This window comes from Parus major, chromosome 27 (genome assembly GCF_001522545.3).
Source record: "Parus major isolate Abel chromosome 27, Parus_major1.1, whole genome shotgun sequence".
Classification (NCBI taxonomy): domain Eukaryota; kingdom Metazoa; phylum Chordata; class Aves; order Passeriformes; family Paridae; genus Parus; species Parus major.
In genome coordinates, this window is record NC_031796.1 from 1,813,869 (window position 1) to 1,835,543 (window position 21,675).

The 21,675-nt window shown below is 64.8% G+C and overlaps 4 protein-coding genes across 6 annotated transcripts in view; 1 reads left to right on the top strand and 3 right to left on the bottom strand.

Annotated features, from left to right (window-relative positions):
* The window catches only part of PLEKHH3 (pleckstrin homology, MyTH4 and FERM domain containing H3), a 7,043-nt gene extending 1,950 nt beyond the window's left edge, over window positions 1–5,093 (bottom strand). For 2 of the 3 annotated variants that reach the window (XM_015651088.1, XM_015651087.1), the window contains exons 1-9: window positions 4,872–5,093; window positions 2,881–2,936; window positions 2,136–2,224; window positions 1,827–2,021; window positions 1,490–1,647; window positions 1,209–1,332; window positions 711–1,008; window positions 406–613; window positions 39–175 (exon numbers count right to left, since the gene is read on the bottom strand). In XM_015651088.1, coding sequence (XP_015506574.1) covers window positions 39–175; window positions 406–613; window positions 711–1,008; window positions 1,209–1,332; window positions 1,490–1,647; window positions 1,827–2,021; window positions 2,136–2,224; window positions 2,881–2,936; window positions 4,872–5,024 — 1,418 coding nt within the window. In that variant the 5' untranslated portion in view covers window positions 5,025–5,093. The remainder of the gene's footprint in view (window positions 1–38; window positions 176–405; window positions 614–710; window positions 1,009–1,208; window positions 1,333–1,489; window positions 1,648–1,826; window positions 2,022–2,135; window positions 2,225–2,880; window positions 2,937–4,871) is intronic. The other variant, XM_015651089.1, reaches the window with a different exon arrangement.
* A 1,649-nt stretch (window positions 5,094–6,742) lies between these two features.
* Window positions 6,743–10,785, bottom strand: CCR10 (C-C motif chemokine receptor 10). Its single transcript, XM_015651146.3, has 2 exons — window positions 9,219–10,785; window positions 6,743–8,265 (listed from the first exon to the last, which is right to left on the bottom strand). Exons 1-2 carry the CDS (start codon window positions 9,228–9,230, stop codon window positions 7,183–7,185), a joined length of 1,095 nt encoding a protein of 364 aa, XP_015506632.1. The 5' UTR covers window positions 9,231–10,785; the 3' UTR covers window positions 6,743–7,182.
* Window positions 10,786–11,358: 573 nt separating this feature from the next.
* CNTNAP1 (contactin associated protein 1) lies at window positions 11,359–19,807 on the top strand. The gene is made up of 24 exons (XM_015651068.1): window positions 11,359–11,495; window positions 12,558–12,659; window positions 12,834–13,027; window positions 13,128–13,275; window positions 13,456–13,659; window positions 13,727–13,911; window positions 13,999–14,142; window positions 14,475–14,736; window positions 14,815–14,964; window positions 15,032–15,203; window positions 15,280–15,386; window positions 15,491–15,610; window positions 15,738–15,941; window positions 16,021–16,177; window positions 16,295–16,422; window positions 16,535–16,702; window positions 16,779–16,997; window positions 17,075–17,314; window positions 17,390–17,626; window positions 17,802–17,929; window positions 18,040–18,133; window positions 18,242–18,475; window positions 18,598–18,645; window positions 18,727–19,807. The coding sequence occupies exons 1-24, from the start codon at window positions 11,417–11,419 to the stop codon at window positions 18,915–18,917; spliced, it is 3,915 nt and encodes a 1,304-aa protein (XP_015506554.1). The 5' UTR covers window positions 11,359–11,416; the 3' UTR covers window positions 18,918–19,807.
* Window positions 19,808–20,168: 361 nt separating this feature from the next.
* EZH1 (enhancer of zeste 1 polycomb repressive complex 2 subunit) overlaps window positions 20,169–21,675 on the bottom strand; it is an 11,914-nt gene continuing 10,407 nt past the window's right edge. Inside the window, exons 18-19 of the mRNA XM_015651103.3 lie at window positions 21,545–21,629; window positions 20,169–21,435 (exon numbers count right to left, since the gene is read on the bottom strand). Of these exons, the coding sequence (XP_015506589.1) occupies window positions 21,375–21,435; window positions 21,545–21,629 (146 nt within the window). The 3' untranslated portion in view covers window positions 20,169–21,374. The remainder of the gene's footprint in view (window positions 21,436–21,544; window positions 21,630–21,675) is intronic.

The following is a 21,675-nucleotide window of genomic DNA, read 5'->3' on the forward strand; positions in this document are numbered from 1 at the left end:
GCCCCTCTCCTCCACAGGCAGCAGAACACGACATTTACTTTTCAAACCTGGTGAGGACATCAGCCAGCAGTGTGGCACTGCCCACTGGCTGCTCCCGTCGCCGGGACTGCTCGTAGAGCGCAAAGAGGTTGGGGCTCTGGGACAGCCCCAGGCGTGACACAAGTTCCTGGGCCACCTGGGCGAGACAAAGGCAACCGATGGTGACCACATGTTCCTGGCCACGGCACTCAGGGCTGCAAAGGGACACAGACAGGTCATGGTGGGCAAAGGCAGACAGCCCCTGGCCCCTCTCCACCGTGGCTCAGCTGGGAGAGACCCTGCTCATCTGCTGTGGCACACTGCCCACCCAACCCTGTGCACCGAAATGTCCCCAGCCCCCTGCCTGGCACAGCCATAACCCCTCACCTCCTCAGCCGTGGTGTGGGAACTGATGGCCACGCTGCAGGAGGGTGCCCCAGGGCAGTGCACTGTGCAGATCATCTCTTGCCGCTGCATCAGCACCAGGATCTCCTCCAGAGAGGGCACGCACTCCCTCCCCTTCGTCTTTCCCAACGCCTCCCGGATGAAACAGGAGTACTTGGCCATCTCCGAGGCAGGGAAACGGATCTCTGTCCTGCAAGAAATGCCAGGAGGATCAGGGTGGCACTGATCAGAGGGGTGCCCAGCAGCTGGCGAGCTCCCTGGTGACAGCTGGCACCCCTGGCACTCACCTGTCCAGGTGGAAGCGCAGGAAGCGCAGGACAGGCGGGGAGGGCAGGAAGGTGCAGCTCATGCAGGTGAGGAGCTGCCAGTAGTGCAGGTCGCCCTGCCCACCCGGCGCCGGCGGCTCCGTAGTCTGCTTCACCAGCTGGCAGTAAATCTCATCCACCAGCGGGGGCAGGTCCAGGCAGGTCTGCAGGACACCCTGCATCAGCGGCACCGGGTCCCGCTCTGACTCCAGCTGCTGCAGCGAGTTGAAGAGCTTCACAGCCTCGTCGCGCAGCGTGGTGTAGCTGCGGGGGCCGGGGGCTGCGGGATGGGATGAGGGTTAACAGCCCCATGGTCATCCCCAGCACCCTGGCCATCATCAGCTGGGCACTGTCCTCACACCCAGGGCCAGCCAGGCCCCAGCCCAGTGCCCACCCACCCCGCACAGCGTCCAGCCCTGCCATCATTGCTGCCAGCCTAGAGCGTAGGACCCAACTCTGTGCCCCCCACCTGCCCCTCACCACTTTGGTCCAGGCTGCCGTAGGGGAAGGGCAGCAGGGGAGCGTAGAGGGGGCCACTGGTGTAGCGCAGGATGGGGTTGCAACGATAGATCTGCTCCAGAACCTCGGGGCTGTCTCTGTGCTCCTGGGGGGGCAAAGCAATAGCAGCAGCTGCAGAGGGGTCACCTGGCCCAGTGCCTGGACAGACCCCCACCACCACCCTGGGGCACGCAAAGCCCCAAACATCCATCCCAGCGTTGCCTACAGCTGTGGGCATGGGCAGCCTGGTGCCATGGGCTGACCTCCACATCACGCATGAGCAGCTGGGTGGGCGTCTGGACAGGCGCTTTGCTGTCAATGACCTTCTGCACAGCGCACACCCAGCGCACGGCCTCGTTGAGGTGCTCCGTGTACAGGCGGTAGCAATGCTTCCTGCCAAACACTGTCACGCTCCAGTAGCCTGCAAGGGACAGACCCACTCACTCACTGTCACACCAAGCCACAGCCAGGCTGGCTCAGCACCCCAGGGCTCAGCACAGCTCCTCCTCTGGGCAAAAGAGGCCCTCGGGACTGGGAGGGTAACACAGGGCACAAGGGGCTGGGAAGACACAGCCCGGCCAAGGGGCATGGGCACGTCACCTGTCTCCTTGTAGAGCTGCTTGTCTGGCCAGAGCACAGAGCAGAGGCTGGTGAGCACCAGGGAGCCCAGCCGCCTGGCCCCCTTCTCGTTGCTGCTGTAGTAGTCCAGGGAATCAGGGGTCAGCACGAACCAGTACTTCCGAGGACGGATCCAGGGGGTCTTCATGCAGCCCCGCATCTCCCGCTGCAGCCAGCCTGGAAAAGGGAACCCTCAGCCCTCACTGACGTCAACCCCACCGGCTTCTCAGCACAGGGAAGGGTCTGCACAGGTCTGACCATCCCTCTGGGGCAGCTGGGGCACAATCCCACCTTTCACAAGAGCATCAGGGTCATCCTCCACTGGCCCTGGGCCTTTCTCCACGATGAGGCTGCGCATCTCCTCTGCAACAAGCAGGGACCTGAGGACAACATGGGGCTGAGCTCAGGTACCCGTGGGGGTCTCCCACAGCCCCTGAGCAGGGAGCTGGCCTGGGGACTGGGATGAGCTGGGTCCCAAGGGGCTCTGGGCACCCCACAGCCCTGCGGTGGGAACGCGGCAGAGTCATTGGGTGCAAATGACCCCGGCTAAAAATAAGCTGTTTGCAGTCTTGGCCCTGCCAAGGAATTCGGAAAATGAACAACCAGGAAGGAATGTTGGCAGCAGTGTCAGTACTGCGAGTACAGGGAGAGAGCAGGCCCCTGTGCCCCGGCTGCCCGTCTTCCTCAGCACCGACCACCCCAGGGCACAGCCTCTGCTGATGGGCACAGCCTGGCAGAGCCCCCTGGCACAGAAGAGTCATGCACAGCCCCATCAGCTAAGCCTGTGGCAGTTAAGCTATCCGGCACGGCAGGGGGATGGAGACATGCCTGAGGATGCGCCAGGGATGGGGACAAGCACGGCAGTCCCGGCTCTGCCACTCCCTGCTCTACCTGACAGGGCAGCACAGCCTGGTGCTAGCTCTGTGGGCAGGATGGTTCAGCACATGCCAGCACCAGGACAACCTCCCACAACATGCCAGTCCCTCAGCTCCTGCAGCACCACACAAGGGACACAATGCAGCAGGGGATCACTCACCGCTCCGAGCCACTGCTGCTACGGGTGGGCTGGCTCAGGCTCACCTCCAGAGATCCCTGCGGAGGAAGGAGACATCTCAGCCCCATGGTCATTACCTGGCACCCCTGGCCATCTCCCACCATGACTGTCTGCCTCCTTATCAACCCAGCTCTGGGCCCAGAGAGACGGGCTCACACCCTGCTGCCATGGGGCAGAGGAGCCCTGGCACCCACAAGGCCACGGCAAGAAGCAGGGCTGCAGCTGGGACACCCCGGGTGCGGGGGCAGCCGGCGGGCGCGCTGGCCGTGTGTCCTCAGCTGACCCGGCTGGCTGAATACCGTGCAGAATTGCACAAGGTCAGTGCTGAGTAATACGCTTACGGCACAAAGTCCCATTGTAATGGGGCCGCTGACTTCCTGCCCGCGGCGGTGGGACGCAGCACTGGGAAGTCCCTGGCCCTGCAGCAGGACAGGGTCAGTTCCTCCTCAAGCAGCACAACTTGACATGGACAGTGCCATGCACGTGACAGCCCTGGCACACACGCTGGGACACGAGGCAGAGCCCAGGCACAGGCAGGCACCGGGTCGGGCAGGGTGCCCAGCGGAGAGGGGTGCGGGGACATGGATGCACCAGCAATGCTGTCCTGGGAGACGCACGGGAGCTCCTGCCAGCTGCAGCACAACAGGGCAGCTAGAGGCACGACAGGCCAGAGCACGCAACACCGAGGAAAAGAGACAGACGCTAAAAATAGTGACAGGGAGGGGGGAGCCGCCGCAGGTATGGTCGTGCTGTGGGGCAGGGCCAGACACCACTGACCTGTGGCATTAAGGGCACCTGTCACAGAATGATGGCAGCCCTGCACAGCGCCAGCACCTCCAGACACTGTCCCACTGCCGAGGCTGGGGAGGGCCTCACGCACTCCTCAGGGCTGCAGGCACCGAGGCAGTGCCTGGTTTCTTGCGGGCAGTCCAGAGGAGGCAGCAGTGGCAGCCGGCTCCTTCTCAGGGATATAAATAAACAGGAGAGAAGCTGCGGCGGCAGGGCCAGGGTAGCTGCTCCCACGCTCCCACGAAGGGGCGGTCGACACTGTGGCTTTCCAAGGACCCCCTGGCCACAGCAAAGGGCTCTCGGGGGAGCTGGCGTCACCAGTCGCCCACGCCAGCCCGGAGCCAGTGCGGCTCGTGGGATGTGGGAAGCCCAAAGACGGTTCCTGACACAGTTGTGCCCTTGGCACTGCCACCAGTTCCCAGAGGGCCCAGCTCCAGCCCTGTCACTGCCCCCACTTCCCACTGTCCCACGGTGCTGGCACTACTGGGAAAGGGGACCTGCTGCTAAGGGACCGACAGCGTAGGGCTTCCCCCAGCCCTGCACAGCCAGGACCGCGCTGCAGCCCCTTCAGTGGGCAGCAGAGAGGGGCCACAGCAAGCGGGACCAGGCGGACACCATGCCCGGCACCCCTGGAGTCCGGGCTGGGACTCGGCCCCACGGCCCTTGGTGCAGGAGACGGCCGGGACAGACGGGAGCCCCCGGTAGCCGGGGCTGCCCCCGCACCCCGCGCTATCAGCCGCCGCGCACGCAGCCCGGCCGGAGGAAGCACCGGTTTCCGCCGCTCCGTTTCCCTCCAGAGAGGAAGCAGCCGGAGAGGGGAGATCCAGGCCCGCTCTCCGCGCCCGGCACGTGCTCCCGGGACAGCCCCGGCCCGCTCCGGCGGGGCACTGCGGGGCACCGGGCCGCCGTGGGTCTGGCACGGGTCTGGCACGGGAGCTCCCAGTCCTGAGGAGCGGACAGCGAGGCCGAAGCGGGCAGGAGCACCGGCCAGCACCCGGCCGGCAGCGGCTCCGGTGACGGGGGGCCCTGTCCCGCGGGCCCGGGACCACCGCGCCCGCCCGGAGCCTTCCCCGGGCTGCGGCACCGCAGCCGCCGGAACGACCCACCCCGCATCCAGCGGGACCACCCCGGCGGCTCGGCTGTGCTCGTCCCTCTGGCCGTCCCAGAGCCGGTGCCGGCCCCACCTGGTCTCCCTGGGCGCGGAGCTCGAAGGACGCCTCCTCCTCCTCTTCGGCCTCGCCGTCCGCCTCCCGCTCCGCCTCGCCGTAGTCCCGCCGCAGCAGCGTGAAGCCCCGTCGACAGCACAGCAGCCACCACAGCCCGCCCGGGAACGGCATCGCCCCGCCGACACCGACGGGACGGCACCGGGACGCGACGGGACCGGCCCGCCGCCCGCCCGCCCCGCGCACCGGCCGCCGGCCCCGCCGCCGCCCCGGGCGGGCCGGGCCGCGCGTCACCGGGCGCCGCCAATCGCCGAGCGCGGCCCGGGGCGGAGCTGCTGCCCGGGGCGGCGGGGCCGCCGCTGCGTCAGCTGCGGGGCGGGGGCAGCGCGGGCCGGGCTGCCGTGGGGCCGGTGCTCCGGAGCCACCGCCGGCGGGGTGCACCGACTACCCTCGGCTCCTGACGGGGCACCGTCACTGAGCACCGCCTGCAGCCGGTGTGGGCACCGGCCCCGGCCCCGGGCCCCTGCCCTGCCCCGCGGCACCCGCATCAGGCGCTGCCCTGGCTCCTGCGTGCCGCAACACTGGCGCCCGTCCCAGCATGGCGACTCAGCCCGCTGCGGTGCCAAGGTTGTGCCGGCGGGCAGCACCGTGGGCTCTGTGCTCGGGCAGGAGGGCACCGTGGGCAGGAGGGCACCGTGCCCAGGCAGGCTTGTCCTGCAGGCCCTCGTAGCGCCTTTCCACAGAGGAGCTGGTTGAAGGCGTTCATGGTGGGGTCACACCCAGTGCCACAACTGTGGCGCAGCTCAGCCCCAGGCTCTGCCCAGTGGCAGAGGGTCTACGGCACCTTCAAACCATGGGTGCTGTGGCAGCGTCCAGGCCCCGGCCCCACTCCCGAAGCCCCAAGAGTTAAGGCTCTGGCTTTGCTGCAGCTGTTGGGTCACCGCCGTCCCTGTGAGCTTGGGTGCTGGGATGCGCAGGCAGGAAGCTCCGGCTGCCAGCTCCCTTCCCACGCAGCCTGCTCTGGATTCTGCTTGGGGCTGAGCCCCTGGTGTGGGGCCGGCTGTGCAGCCAGGGCAGTCACGGGCATCGAGCAGAGCCCACCAGCTATGGGGGCAGCGGAGGACTGGAGCAGGACCACCCGAGACCACAGGCTGGGAGGGCAGCAGGGGCAGCTGTGCTGTCTGGCCAAGAGCTGCCCGAATCTGGCTCTTGGTCCCACCGAGGGCTGTGGGGCACAGAGGCACATCAGCTCGCCTCTGAGGCTGCTGAGCCAGCAGTAACCTGTTTCTGGCCCAGCAGTAGGTGAAGCTTCTGGAATGGCTTCTTCCACTCGAGCCCTGGGCTAATCCCAAACAGAGCAGGGGGTGAGCAGGAAGAGCCTCCAGCCCCGGCAGGACCGGGAGGTGCTTCTCTGCATGCCCAGCTCTGCTCCACGAGCAGCTGCACCCCAGCCAAGCCCAGTCCTGCTCCCGGCTCTGGCCTGGTGAGTGCGACACTGCCCGGCCCCGGCACCATGTGCCAGCCCGTGGGACATGTGTCGCTCGCCGTGTCCTAGCCCGTGGTCATGTGTTGGTCGCCACGTGTCCGGGCCGGGCCAGCCCCAGCGCAGCGCCCAGGTGCTGGAGAGCCCCCGGGCCGGGATGTGCCGTGGCAGAGGAGCTGGTGGGGGGAGTAAGGAGGGGAGACAAACGTCCCTCTGACCCCGCCCTGGGGTGCAGGACCCAAGGACGGTTTATCCGGGGGGGACTCTGCTGTTCCCTGTCCGGGGGCTCCCCGTCCCTGCAGCGGCGGGGACGAGGAGAGGGCGGCCAGGAAACGCGAGCTTCTGCTGCCTCCTGCAGGCACCGCCCGCCAGTGCCGGTGGCCAAGGAGCAGCCCCCGGCCCCACAAAACCCACCCAGGACAGCGTCGGCCCCCACGGAGACTGTGCTCGCCCACCGGGACTCGTTCGGGGTTTATTGTGAGAGTGGGAACCAGCTGCCTGCCTGGCCCCAGTGTTGCACCCACCGACCCGGCTCGCCGGCACCGCCCGGACCCCCAGAGCATGTGAAACATCGCATGGCCCGCGACACCCGCGACATTGCGGGGTGGCCCCGAAACACGCACGACATTGCAGAGACCGCAGCCCGGCGTGTCGCCGGGCAGTGAAGGCACTGGCAGGGCATGCAGGCGCTGCTGGGCTGCTCTTCCCTCTGCCCAGGCGTGTGCGGGTGCCGTGCGGATTGTCCGGTGCTGCCCGTGGACCCGGGGCAGGTCCGTGCAGGACGGGGCTGTCCCCGGGCAGTCGCGGAGGGACCGAACCCGGCTGCTCCCCTCCCTGGCCGCTGTGCTCCTACACCACATCCAGGCAGCTGGAGAGCGATGTCCGCCGCCGGGGACTGGGGCAGCCGGAGCAGGGCGGGTCGAGGGACCCCACACAGCCGGCGTCGCTGGCGAGCAGCCACAGCTCCCGGCGGAAGCGCTGGCCGAGGAAGGCGTAGAGCAGGGGGTTGAGGCAGCAGCGCAGGTACGCCAGCCCGCCGGTGACCAGCAGCGCCAGGTCCTTGCGGCGGCTCTGGGCGCAGCTCATCTCCCAGCTGGCCAGCAGCTCGGCCGCGTCCAGCAGCACCATCAGGCTGTGGGGCAGCTGCAGGGCCACGAACACCAGCACGAGGGCCAGCAGCACTCGCAGCGCCCGGTGGGGCTGGGCACCGCGGGCCGCCAGCAGTGTCCGTGCCACGGCTGCGTAGCAGCTCGCCATCACCAGGAAGGGCACCAGGAAACCAAGCACCACCTGCACCAGGTTGGTGGCTCCCCGGGCTGCCCGTGAGACCCCACGGGGGAAGACGACACGACAGAGCCGGAGATCCTGGTGCTGCTCTGCCTGGCTGTAGATGAACTGGGGCAGGGCTAGCAGCAGGGCCAGCAGCCACGCCAGCCCTGCCGTCAGCCAGCCGTGGCGGCGAGCTCGTGGGCGCAGGCGGCAGGCAGCCGGCACCCGCACAATGGCCACATAGCGATCCACGCTGATGCAGGTGAGGAAGAAGAAGCCGCTGTAGAAGTTGAGGGCGTAGAGACCCTGCAGCGCCTTGCAGGCGGCTGTGCCTGGGGACCAGCCCTGCAGCGTGTCGGTGATGGCGAAGGGCAGCGTCAGGAGCAGCAGGAGGTCAGACAGAGCGAGGTGCAGGAGGCAGACATCGGTGACACTGTGTACCTGGCGGTAGCGGGTGTGTGTGAGCAGCACCAGCCCGTTCCCCACTGTGCCCAGCAGTGAGAGCAGCAGATACACGGCAGGCTGGAAGGTGCGGGCGAAGCCCTGCACTGCCTGCTTCTCACAGAGCTCAGGCAACATGCCGGACTCGCCCGAGTACCCGTCCTCCCAGGGGTAGAAGTCAGTGGTGGCCATCAGCTCTGTTGAGACGGGGCTGGAAGTTACCTGTGCACAGGGAGGCTGAGTGAGGAGGGCTCGGCAGTCGTGGCCCGGCCACGAGGTGCAGAACCACACCCAAGGCAGCCCTTCTCCACCCAGCCTCACCACCGGGAGCCCGGGTGTACCGCAGCCCCCGGTCCCTGGCCCCACGCGTGGAGTTTGTTTCCGTCTCACACCCCGCAGCAGCGTGCTCAGTCATTGCAAGAGTGACCACGCTTCCCCAGCAGCCGTCTGCAATGCAGAGCTGGCAGAGGGACATGACCCCAGCCATGGCATCCTGAGCACAGCACTGTGTCCCATGAACTAACCCTGCACCTGGGGAACCGCTCTGGGGCTCAACACCCAGCCTATGGCCCTAGCTGCCCTGGGCTATTGAATCTTGGGGATCCACACCAGCATCCCCAGGTGCCCAAAGCCCCCATGCACCACCCTGGAGACCCCAGTGTGGGCACAGCCTTGCACTGCCTGGTCCTGCTCCCAGACAGGGAGCTCCTGCCTCACACAGGTTGCAGGCAGTTGAGCATAGTGCTCCCACCTCCCAGCTGCTCAGCCCTGCTCTGGGGCAGCAGGACAGTGCTCCAGCCTGGCACTGGTATCTCCACTGGGACCCCACTTACCTGGAGATCAGGATCTGACACTCTGACTCACAATAACCTCACAACAGCAATTTCACTCTGGCCCCTGTCAGCGTGCCCAGGCAGCTGAGCTTCACCCCTCAATTGCTCTGAGGCCACAGGTGGGATCAGAAGCCAGTGCCAGGGCAGGTTGATTCTCCAGCAGCTCCTCTAGCCCCAGGGGCCTGGAGCACCAGGCACTGCCCTGATTCCCCAGGGTTTTGCCTATCAGTCTAAACCCACAGGGCTCACAAGAAAACTACCTAAAAAAACCTAAGGAAAGCCAGTGATGGGGGGAATTCTGTCTGGCTCCCAAGCAAACCCCTCACCCTGCTGCCCCCTCACCTGCTCCGTCATTGCACAGCAGAGCCTTTCCCCTGGCCGGTGGGTCTGAAGCTCTTGGTGTCTCAGCACTCTGTAACCTGTGGTTTGACCACGTGCTGCTCTCGATACCGAGAACGGAGCAGAACACAGGCCCAGCCCTGGGGAGGAAGGCAAGGTGGCAGGTGCGACCCCACTTTGGAGCCAGTCCTGAACCTTTAACTTGGTGTGTCTTTTACATCTGCATGCTCAGGACAGAAATAGCAGCTCTGCTCAGTCTCTGTCATGCAGGTGTGCAGGTCAAACCCAGGAGCACCCAGCCAGGGGAGCAGGGTCTGCCCAAGGGCATCCAGCACAAGCAGGAACCCCCAGCCCACCCCAGGGCTATTGTTGGCTCCTGCAGGACAGAGAGAATGGAGCCAATGAATGAAGTGGGGGCTGTTGTTGGCTGGTGCTGAGCTGGGGACAGGCAGGATGATCCTCCAGCAGGATCGGCAGAGCCCTGCCTGGTCTAGGATCATCTTTTCCTGGTGGTAAACATGGTGTTTCCAGAAGCTGGGGTGGCTGCTGATGCAGGGCATAGCACTCACCCAGGGGTCCCAACCTGGCAATGCATCCCTGCAGCACCGGGCATGCGTGTTGCTGGTTGTTGACAACAAAATTCCCAGTTCCTCATTAAAAAGCAGATTAGTTCCTGTGGGGTAGAGGCCCCACTTTCCTCTCCCTGAGGGGGAGAAAATTGATCCCTAGCTTAGATGGGCTCCTGGCCATAATCCCTCAATCCCCCTTTCTCCCAGCTACAGCTGTCTTTGCCATGGCTTATCTCCACTGTGCCCTCGGCCCTCCTGCTGCCTCCAGACAGGATCCTGGATGCTCGCTGTGGGGCTGTGGAGCTGCTTCACCCTGGATGAAGACAGGTGCTCCCAGCCTCCAGAGGGTCCCCAGGGCTCTTTCCTGGAGTTTCTCTTCCCCTTTCTGCAGTGCAGGGATGCTAACTGCAGATCTCAGCCCTGTGCTGGCTCTGGGGGTGCTTTCCTGCCCCCTGCATCTTGGGGAAAGGGGGGGAGGAAGGTCCTGGGCCAATGCTGGCCCTACAGCCATTCTACATGTCCCTGTTGGGGCTGTCACAGATCTGACCCAGCACAGGGTCAGGACGTGGGGCTGTGGCCAGTGCAGGCAGCCCCCCAGGATGTCAGGATAAGGCCAGGTGGGCTGTGCCTCTCCTGGGGATGGACCTGGAAGCACTGCCAGGGTCTGGGGGACAGGAGGGCAGGTGCCAATGTCCTCAGCATATGGTTCTAGCTCCTGGTAGCAGAAATCCTGGTGCACTGCCAGGTGTCCCACATCTCTGCCGCACCTGCGGCTTTCTATTCTCTCTCACTCCCCAGCCGTGGTGTGGGCTCTGCCTGGGCAGGGGGAGGTTTAGCACCGGCTGCCCGCAGCTGGCTGTGCTGCCCTGCCCGGGGCAGCCCTGCCCGGCACATCCTGCCAGGTCCAGAGCCACCGGGCACTGCCTGGCCGTGCTCCTGCTCCACACCTGGAGCCAGCCTGGACCCAGCAGCTGCTGGGGCATCCCCGTCCTTCGGGACTGCTCGAGGGCCCTGGGAAAGGAGGTCTCCTGCTCCTGCGGGGCCAGGGGACACGGAGCACGGCGGGTCTGTAGGTGTATGTAGGGCAGGCAGGCGCCAGCCCCCCCAACCCCTCTGTGGACGTCTGGGGGTGGTTGAGAGCAGATACAAACTAAATCCCTTCTTCTGCACCACTGGAGAGAGCAGCGACCCCGAGACCTGCAGGCCTTAATCCACGGCTTGATTACAACCCGCCGCCAGCACATCTGCTGCGGGGGGGCTGCAGAGGGGCAGGGACGGGGAGGCTCGGGGTGCGCCGAGGACCAGGCACCGCCTAGGAACCGACCGGGGGTGCCCGGGGAGCTCTGCACAGCCTCACCGTGCCCCCGTACCCCACCACAGGAGCCGTGTCCCGGTGCAGCCCGGGGCGGCCGGCAGCTCCGGTGCCGAGGAGCGGAGAAATCGGGCTCCCGGGCGGAGCATCTCCCGGGGGCGCGGCGGCGGGTGCGGCGGGGGTGGCCGGGGCTCTGCGCCGCGCCCGGTCCGGCCCGGCCCGGCTTCCCTCCCGCCCCGTGGGCGGAGCCGCCGGCCCCGCTCCGCCGCGCGGCTGCAGCACCGGGAGCGGCGGCGCCGAGGGCGCTCGGGGCGCTCAGCATGGGCGCCCGCCGTCTCCTCGGGCTCCTGCTCGCCGCCTGCGCCGGCTTCCTGCGCCCCGGTCCCGGTTGCCTCGCACGTAAGTGGGGCCGCAGTCCCGGGAGCGGCCGCTCCGCACTGCGGGACCGCGCCCGCCGCCCCGTCCCCGCATCCTCGAGCGGTTCCCGCATCCTCCGTTCTCTCGGGCATCCCCCCTTCTTCCCCGGGCATCCCCCGGCATCTCTCGGTGTCCTCCGCTGCCCTGTTCGCATCGTTCCCAAGGTCACCGCCGGACACGGCCGTCCGGGCTCTCCCCCCGACCGCGCCCCGCCCGGGGCGGCCCCGCCGCAGCCCCCCCGCCGGCGGCGGCCCCGCGCCTGGCCGCAGCCTCTGGGGACCCGGGACAACCGGGCAACCGGGACGCCCAGAGGATCCGGAAAGCCCCGGAATGCCGAGGAGAGCGGGGCCGCCCCGTGCGACCGGCTGGGCTCCGCCAGAACCTCGGCCAGCTCCGCCACCCGCCGGGCTGGACCCGCCGCGGGGCTGCACCGGGCCCGAGCCCATACCGGGGCTGGGCAGCCGCTCGGGAACGGGAATCGGCGAGGCTCCGGTCGCACCGGGCAGCTCCCCGCATCCCCCTGAGCCGGCGCCCAGGGCCCCTTCGTCGGAGCCGGGGCGAAGGGGCATCGAGGCGGGGGGCGGTGGTACAGGGGATTGTAGAGTCAGGGGGCGGTGGACTGGGGCTTGATGCAGCACGGTTCCTACAGTGAGAGCTCGGGATGCTCCTGGGCTCCCCAGGCTCCGTCCGACCCGGTAGGGGACCCTCAAAGAGGTTCGGGACCCCGGCCCCTCCGGAGGGTCTTTTGCCGGTGCCGCGAGGGCTTGCACGGGATCCTCCGGGATCCCACGAGGGATCGTTCCCCGCCGGGGCGGGGCAGAACGGGGGGTCCCGTCGCCCACGTCAGTGCGGAGGCGGCTGGTGCCGGCGCCGGGGCCCGCAGAGGTGTGTCAGCTCCGCTGCAGTGGGAGGGGAGAGCAAAGCGGGCCCGCCGCTCCGCCGGAGTCCCCAGAGCCCTCAGGGTCCGCAGGGCTGGGGAGCTCCCGCAGGGACACTGCCCAGCTCAGTGCTCCGAGGCCGCTCCCAACTCCATTCTCCCCTCAGGACCCTGCTATGATGAGCTCGTTGCTCCCCTTTACTCCTACTCCATCGGTGCCTCCTCCAGATATAACATCTTCTACTCGGCCAGCTTCGCCCGTCTGCACAGTGAGTCCCCCGCGGAACTGGGATGCGGGCAGGGGCAGGGGAGGTGGGCAGGGGGTGTCCCTTGCCAGGTTTCGCCTCTCGTGGGGCTGAGGGGTCCCATCAGGTGCTGTGGTGGGGCCGAGCAAGCAGCTCCCGCTCAGTCGGGAGCCGAGCCGCTGAGCTCTCCCCCCGCAGGCACCAGCGGCTGGTCCCCCGACCCCCGGGACAAGCAGCCCTGGCTCCAGATCGACCTGATGCAAAAGCACCGGATCAACGCAGTGGCCACGCAGGGAACCTTCAACACCTATGACTGGCTCACACGCTACATTGTGCTCTATGGAGACCACCCTACGAGCTGGAAACCCTTCTTCCAGCAGGGCAGCAACTGGGTAGGGGGGAGCCCGGGCTACCCCGTGGGAGGGGGCCCTCTGAGGGGAATAGAGACCCCTGGCCTGGAGCAAGGTGTTGACAGTGACCCTTCATCCCCAGACATTCTTTGGGAACGTGAATGAGAGTGGGGTGGTGCGGCATGACCTGCATTACCCCATCCTTGCACGATACATTCGCATCATTCCGGTGGCCTGGAACCCGCGTGGGAAGATTGGACTGCGCCTGGGCCTCTATGGCTGCCCCTACCGTGAGTAGCTGGCCAGGGGCTCCAGCAGCCCTGTGTGGTGGGATCCTGGCTCTGGCACACCTGGAAAACTCTCTCAGAGGGGGCTGTGCCCAAACAGCCATGGCAGAGGGCATGTTGCCTGTGCCAGGGCACCTGCTGCTGCAGGCAGTGACATGGGTGGGGCTGCTCTGCTCTCCCCAGGGTCCCATGTGCTCTACTTTGATGGGGACGATGCCATCTCCTACCGCTTCCGAGCCAAGAGGGTCAGTACCTTTGAGGATGACATCTCCTTCAACTTCAAGACACTGGAGCAGGATGGGGTGCTGATGCACGGGGAGGGCTCACAGGGAGACTACATCACAGTGGAGCTCAAGCAGGCCCAGCTCCTCCTGCACATCAGCTTAGGTGAGCTGGGGCCAGGGACCAGGGGCGTGGGGCCAGGGGGCCACCAGCTGATGCTGGTCCTCCCCAGGCAGCAGCCCACTGCACGCCAGTGAGGGCCACACAACGGTGGCGGTGGGCAGCCTCCTGGATGACCAGCACTGGCACTCATTGCACATTGAGCGTCTCGGCCACTACGTCAACCTGACGCTGGACGGAGAGGTCAAGCGCTTCCGCTGCCGTGGCACCTTCGACCAGCTTGACCTCGAAACTGAGGTGGGTGCACTGGGCTGGGGGCTGCCAGGATGTTGATCTGTGGTGTCCTCCAGAGAGAGGGGCTGACACCCTCCCTCTGCCTCCCAGGTATTCTTTGGAGGGGTGATCGACCACGACAAGCAGCACCTCACCTACCGGCAAAACTTCCGGGGCTGTGTGGAGAACATCATGTTCAACGGGGTCAACATCGCTGAGCTGGCCCGGCACCGGCGGCCCAACATTCGCTTTGAGGTCCAGCCTGGGGGGTGGCCCCTTCTTTGGGAGTCCTCCCCTTGCTGTGGGAGATCCCTTTCCTGGGTGTCCTTAGCCCCACTGTGGGGTAACCCCTTCCCTGGGGCGAGGCTCCCTGCCCGCTGCGGGGTGACGCGGGGCCGGGCAGCGGCTGTGCTCAGCCAAGCGGTGCCAGATTGACCGTGCAAGGTTGTCCCTGGCCTGGGGCGCCCGCCTGGCTCTGCCAGGCATTGGGATCAATTGGGCATGATTGAGGCCAGGACTGCGGGGGTGAGAGGGCCTCCCCTCTATGGGAACATTCCCTTCCTCACCCCTCCCATGGTCACTCCCAGGGCAACGTGGGCCACTACTGCCAGGACCAGCTGACCACCCCCATCACCTTCGCTGGCATCAACAACTACGTGCGGGTGCCGGGGATCCCCCGGAGGAACCGCCTGGCCGTCAGCTTCCGCTTCCGCTCCTGGGACACCGTTGGGCTCCTGCTCTACACCGGCTTCGCTGACCGCCTGGGCTCCCTCGAGATGGTGCTGAGTGAGGGGCAGGTCAACGTCTCCATCGCCCAGCCCGGCAAGAAGAAGCTGGAGTTTGCTGCAGGTGGGCTGGGGAGCCAGCATGGGGCTGGAGGGTCAGTCTGGCAGTGAAGCGTCACCACGCACCTTCCTCTCCACACAGGGCATCGCCTGAACGATGGCTTCTGGCACTCGGTGCACCTGGTGGCCCGGGATGGCTCAGCTGTGGTGACCATTGACGATGATGATGGTGCCGAGTTTCGGGTGGCGCACCCCTTCCAGCTGCGCACTGGCAGCCAGTACTTCTTCGGAGGTGGGCAGCAGGGTGGGGTCTGGGACAGTCGGTGCCTGAGGGCTGCTCACCCCGATCTGTCTTGCAGGCTGCCCCAAGCCAGCCTCAGTCACTGGCTGCCGGTCAAACCAGACGGCTTTCCACGGCTGCCTGCAGATGCTGAACGTAGACATGCAGCCCGTGGACGTGGAGCTGCTGGCACAGCACCGGCTGGCACAGTACCACAACGTGTTCTTCAATGTCTGTGGAATCACGGACAGGTATTGACCGGGACAAGGGTGCTGCCTGGGAGGGGTGGCACTGGGGGGCTGTGACAGGAGCCCTCTGTGCCCTCAGGTGCACCCCAAACCTGTGTGAGCATGACAGCCGCTGTATCCAATCCTGGGATGACTTCATGTGCATCTGCGACCTGACGGGGTACAAGGGGGAGACCTGCCACAAATGTGAGTCTGGAGCCTCATGAGTCAGGGACAACAGGGGCAACTGCAGCCCCTAACCCTGCCTGGTGCCTCCCTTGACTGACTTCCACCCCATTCTTCTCTTCCAGCCCTTTACAAGGAAACTTGTGATGCTTACCGGGTCAGCGGGAAGACCTCGGGCAACTACACCATTGATCCAGATGGCAGCGGGCCACTCAAGCCCTTCACGGTGTACTGTGACATCCGAGGTGGGGGTAGCAGGAGGGCAGAGGGGACCTCTGGGAACCAGTCCTTACCTGTGTAAGGAGCTGGAACAGGATACAGGGAGCAGGGGTGTCCTAGGGGTCAAGTCCTAAAGCTCCCCTTTCACTGCAGAGGACCGAGCGTGGACCATCATCCGGCACAACCGTCACTACGCGACGCGGGTGACGGGCTCCAGCGTGGACCAGCCCTACCTGGGGGCCGTGGAGTACTGGAACGCCTCCTGGGCCGAGGTCTCAGCCCTGGCCAATGCCTCTGAGTACTGCGAGCAGCGCATTGAGCTCCACTGCTACAACTCCCGCCTGCTCAACACCCCCTGTGAGTGCCAGGACAAAGGGGGGCTGTGCTGCAGGGCCATGACATAGAACCGTGTCCTGACCCTCCTCTGTGCCTGCAGCCGGGCTGCCCTTCAGCTTCTGGATGGGTCGGAACGATGAGCGGCACTACTACTGGGGGGGCTCGCAGCCGGGCATCCAGCGCTGCGCCTGCGGGCTGGACAAGAACTGTGCTGACCCCCAGTACTTCTGCAACTGTGATGCTGACCATGCCATTTGGTGAGGGGAACAGGAGCCATGGGGGGCTCTGGGGCACTCAGATGGGGGTCACAGGGCTGTGGGCTGGCGAAGGGACAGAAACACCTCATGGCCCCTCTGATGCGCTCACATTTGCAGGAGGACAGACAAGGGTCTGCTGACCTTTGTGGACCACCTGCCCGTCACCCAGGTCGTAGTTGGAGACACCAACCGCACTGGCTCTGAAGCCCAGTTCGTTCTGGGGCCCCTACGGTGCTATGGAGACCGTAAGTGACCGGCCCCACAGAACATCCCTGCCTGCAGAGTGCCTACACCTGCCTGTGGTGTCCCACATGGAGGGACCCTGCCCATCCTCACGGCCCCTCCTGCTCCCCACAGGCAACACCTGGAACACCGTCTCCTTCAACAGGGGTGCAGCCCTGATCTTCCCCACCTTCCAGGCCAACCACAGCCTTGACATCTCCTTCTACTTCAAGACCACTGCCCAGTCTGGAGTCTTCCTGGAGAACCCAGGCTACCGAAACTACATCCGCATTGAGCTCAACAGTACGGGGGGGCAGAGGGTGCAGGGTTGTTGGGGGCAGAAGGACTGGGGCTTCTTCTCAGCATCATGTTCTTGCAGCCACTAGGGACGTGGCATTTATATTTGACATCGGGAATGGGGATGAGAACCTGACGGTGCGGTCGGTGGTACCCTGGAATGACGATGAGTGGCACCAGGTGAAGGCTGAGCTCAATGTCAAGCTGGCGCGGCTGCGGGTGGACAAGCTGCCCTGGGTGGTGCGGCCATTCCCCCCACAGAGCTTCGTCCGCCTGGAATTTGACAGGCCCCTCTACGTCGGTGAGAGCCCCTGGCCATGCCCCTGCACCCCTGGGTCCCCAGGTGCCACAGGGCACTCAGTCTTGGCCCCGCTGCAGGCGCAGCAGAGCACAAGATGCGCCCGTTCCTGGGGTGCCTGCGGGCACTGCGGATGAACGGGGTGACGCTCAACCTGGAGGGCAAAGCCAACGAGACCGAGGGTGTGCGGGTCAACTGCACCGGCTACTGCCAGGACCCGCCGGTGCCCTGCCAGAACAGCGGGCTCTGCGTCGAGCGCTACAGCCACTACACCTGCAACTGCAGCATCTCCGCCTTCAGCGGGCCCTTCTGTAACCACGGTGAGTGGCTGTGCTCCGCGGGGTGGGAGGGACCGAGGAGCCGGCGCTCCCCTCACCCCGTAGGCTCTCCCACAGACATCGGTGGCTACTTCGAGGAGGGCACCTGGGTGCGGTACAACATCCTGCCCATGTCGCTGTACGCCGCCCGTGAGTTCGCCAGCATTGTGAGCAGCCCCTGGCAGCCCCTGCCTGGCTACAACCTCACCAGTGAGGAGGTCAGCTTCAGCTTCAGCACCACCTCAGCACCCGCTGTGCTGCTCTACGTCAGCACTTTCGTCAAGGACTATATGGCCGTGCTCATCAAGGATGATGGTGAGGGCAGGGCCTTCTCCCCTGGGTCTCACCCAGAGCCTGCACAGGGACCCTTATCTGGTGCTGAGGCTGCACAGGATGCTCCTCTCTCTGGATGCCACTTTCCAACCCTATAGACGGGCTGGAGGTGCCCACTGAGAGGTCCAGCCCTGCTGACAGCCTGTGCTGCTCACAGGGAGCCTACAGCTGCGCTACCAGCTGGGCACCAGCCCCTATGTCTTCACCCTCACCAACAAGCCAGTGACGGACGGGCGGCCCCACCGTGTCAACATCACCCGCCTGCACCGCACACTCTACACCCAGGTTCGGGCTGGGGCGTCCTCCCAGTGGGGACTGGGGGCTTCAGGTCAGGCTGGGAGGGCCCATGGGCAGGGTGGCTCTGTAGGCACTGATGCTATGCATTTACCTCCCAGGTGGACTATCTCCCCATAATGGAGCAGCAGTTTTCCCTCTTTGTGGACAGCAAGCTGGACTCACCCAAAAACCTCTACCTGGGTCGTGTGATGGGTGAGCTGGGTTCTGCCCTCAGACGGGGTCCCATGCTGGGGTCTCCTCTGCACAGCATGGCCCTTGCCCTCTGAGAGGGATGAGTAATCTCCTTCTGTGGCCCCACAGAGACTGGCGTGATTGACCCCGAGATCCAGCGCTACAACACACCTGGCTTCTCAGGCTGCCTCTCAGGGGTGAAATTCAACACCCTCGTGCCCCTCAAAGCCATCTTCCACCCCACCAGTCCTCTGCGGCCCTACAGCATCCGGGGGGAACTGGTGGAGTCGAGCTGTGCCTCAATGCTCCCCCTCAGCACCATCCTGATCCCTCCTGAGATGGACCCCTGGTACATGGCCACAGGTGGGTGCTGTGGTGGGACCCTGGTGGGGATGGAGCCCTTGTCAAGCACCAGCTGCAGAAGGGAAGCTCCAGCGTGAGACCTTGCTGCAGCCTGGGCTCAGCTGCTGACTCTGTCTCTGCAGAGTTCCCCCACGTGCACGACGACGGCTGGATTGGGATCATCATTGGGTGTAAGTGAAGCCTCTGCTATTCCACACTGACACTGCCCTGCGGCCTCTCCACAGCTCCTCACTGCTGTTTCTTCCCTGCAGTCGTGATCTTCCTGCTCCTGCTGATGGCAGGGCTGCTGGTGCTGCTCTACTTCTACCACCACCGCTACAAGGGCTCTTACCACACCAACGAGCCCAAGGCCATCCAGGATTACGGCAGTGCCACCAAAGCACCGTCGGCACGCAAGGAACAGAACCTGCCCCAGATCCTGGAGGAGCCGAGAGGGGACTAGCGGGGCTGGGGGTGGGATGGGCTCACAGCCCCGCAGCCCCGGGAGCCGCCCGGGAATGAGCGAGCATCGCGGGACCAAAAGGCCGAGCACACCTGAACTGCCAACACCCGCCTTCAGACTGACCGGACCGGACCGGACCGGACCGGACCGAGCGCCACCTCCTCCCCACGGCCGCCACCGACCGGCCCCCGGAGCGCGGCCACGATCCGCCGAGCCCCGGCCTCGCTCGCCCCGGACACACTGACAGCCCCCACGGCAGAGGCAGGCTGCTGCCTCTACAGCTGCCAAATCCTGCCTGGCCTCTGTCGGGGAGCCCCAGGCTCGGCACCCACCCTCCCTCTGGCCGGGGCACCCGGCTGCTGCCGCCCGTTAGTGCTGCCCGCGTAGATGACCCGCTGCTTTGCTCGCTTCGCCAGCGCCACGCAGAGCCACGAGCACCGGCCCCGCACCGCCGGGCTGCCAAGCAATACTCCACACCGGCGCCGCGCATGCCGCCACCGCACCTTGCTGAGATGCTGCTTTCATAAGATCAGGTACAGATCCTTTCTACCATTTTTGTTGCTGGATATTCTACTACACTCTGGTTTTTTTATTCTATCGGTTTGTATAAAAAACCAAATGGAAGCTCCCGCGGGCGTGACGTCCCGCGTGTCGTGGTACGTGGTCTGTAGTTTGCTACTTCTCTGTATGAAGTGCCAGTCCTGCTGATTACCTCCAGCCCAGGGAAAGCTCCTGTTCACTTGCTGTGTTGTGGTAAGACAATGTTACAGATATGCATTTATCTACCCAAAGGCCTGGCTCCACTGGGCACTTTATTTTTAAAAAGTCTGTTCCTTTGAATGAGATGTGAAGATAATCAAATAAAGGCAGAATGATGGCGTTTGACACTCCCCAGCCTTCACCTTGGCAGCCTGGGCAGATCCTCTCCTCCCAGCCAGGCTCAGCCTGCACCAAGGGAGGCACCACATTGACAACAGCAATTCCTTGTCCTGGAGTGAGATGCAGGGTGTAGTGAGCCAGGGCTAGAGGCAGTGCAGCTGCTCCTGCACACACATCATGTCCTGTTCTCCCCCTCACACACCTCTGCCCCCTTCCCACCTTGAGCCAGTGTGATTGAGGCAGCTGGCAGCACCGGGGCACTTGTGATTCCCCCTGGACCCTGGGAGCCACATCAGGGACAGCCGGGCTGAGCCCAGCACACAGGGGACAGTTTGGGGACAGGCCCAGGGTAACAGAGGCCAGCAAGCAGGGGAGGGTCTTTGCTACCACTTTATTATGACAAAGGCTACAAGCCATGTTATTTAAAGTGCATTATTATTATCATTATTCACCGTCAACAAACCACAGACACAAGCCTGGCATAGTGCAGATATGGCCAAAGTGGCAGAAGACGCTTAGGCAAGAGCAGGGCTGGCAGGAGCTGGGCGGATGGAGGTGGCAGGGAGCAAGGCTCAGGCAGGTGCTGGGATACAAGCACTGCTCCAGACAGACCTAAACACCTCCAAGCTCCAGGGGCCCATCATGGACAACAGGAAGGACAAACAGAGAGCCTGGCCTGCCATGGCAGGGGACTGGGAAAGCACGGTGAGGGCTGGGCCAGGGAGGGCTTGGCTCCCAAGCAAACCCAGCACCTCTGTGTGTTCCTGGACTAAACAGCTGGGAGCAGGCTGGGGCCTTGGAGCCAGGTCAGGGCTCAGCCAGGCTCCTCGTGCCATCCTGGGAACCCAGCCCTGGACATGGGTAACACAGCCCAGCACCCAGCACCAGGCCAGGCAGGAGGCTGGTGGCATATGTGGCTCTCAGGGGACAGCCTCAACCTTCAGGTCACCCCAGGCCCCATCCAGCCTGCCCCGTCCCAGGCCTGGAGCAACATCCCAGCAAAGGGACTGACGGATGCAGGACACCTGGGATGCCTGCAATCCCTCCACCTCAAAATACAGGGCCCAGTCACCAGCTGAGGATTAGTTTAAAGTGCTTTTTTCTTTCCTTTTTGCATGGGGTGCCAAGGCTAAATCTCACCCTGCCAGAGAATATTTCCCCTTTGTTCCCAGGGCCAGGGGGACACAAAGCCCAAGGAAAGTTTCTGAGAAGCCTCCCCTGGGTCAGAACAGGCAGTGACTGTTACATCATCCTCTACCCAGCTCAGTGGCACCCCTACTCAAAGTATCATGTTGCATAGTGCTGCTCTCCCATCCCCAGGCATCCCTTGGTGCCACTCCAGCCACAGCTGGGCAGTTCCCGTTTCCCAGCCAGCTGGGGCAGAGGGGATACCACCCTGGGACAGCCATGGCCCAGGGGCTGCTTACACGCCTGCCCCGAGTCTCTCTGGTGTCTGGATGGAAAGTAGCACTTGTGACACACACAGCAGCAGGAACAGCAGCAGTCATGTCAGCGTGAAGCAAACATGGCATTGCTTACAAGGTGCAGCAGCAAGGTGTGCCAGAACCACCCCGGAGCTCAGATGATGTCCGTCTCCCTCTCTATGCCGACATACTTCAGGGCATCTGCCTGGCTGTACCTACAGGACAGGAAGCCATGGCTGCAGGAATGACCTCCCATGCTCCCCACAAACCTGCCCAGAGCGTGGGGTCAACCCTGCAGCCCAAGGTCCCCACTGGCCAAGGTACCTGTAGTCAAAGAAGAGCTCCTCTCCTGCCTGGATGGCTCTCTTGGCAAAGATACCAATCCGGTGGTCTCCGTTCACCATCACAACTGCAACCAGAGGTACACAACTTCAGAGATACACCAGAGATACACA

What these genes read in the sequence shown, in the direction of transcription:
- CNTNAP1 (XM_015651068.1), top strand. Translation starts at nt 11,417, where the DNA reads ATGGGCGCCCGCCGTCTCCTCGGGCTCCTGCTCGCCGCCTGCGCCGGC. An exon ending in GGGGGAGACCTGCCACAAAT is followed by an intron (nt 15,387 to 15,490) that starts GTGAGTCTGGAG and finishes CTTCTCTTCCAG; the next exon opens with CCCTTTACAAGGAAACTTGT. An exon ending in CCGCCTGCTCAACACCCCCT is followed by an intron (nt 15,942 to 16,020) that starts GTGAGTGCCAGG and finishes CTGTGCCTGCAG; the next exon opens with CCGGGCTGCCCTTCAGCTTC.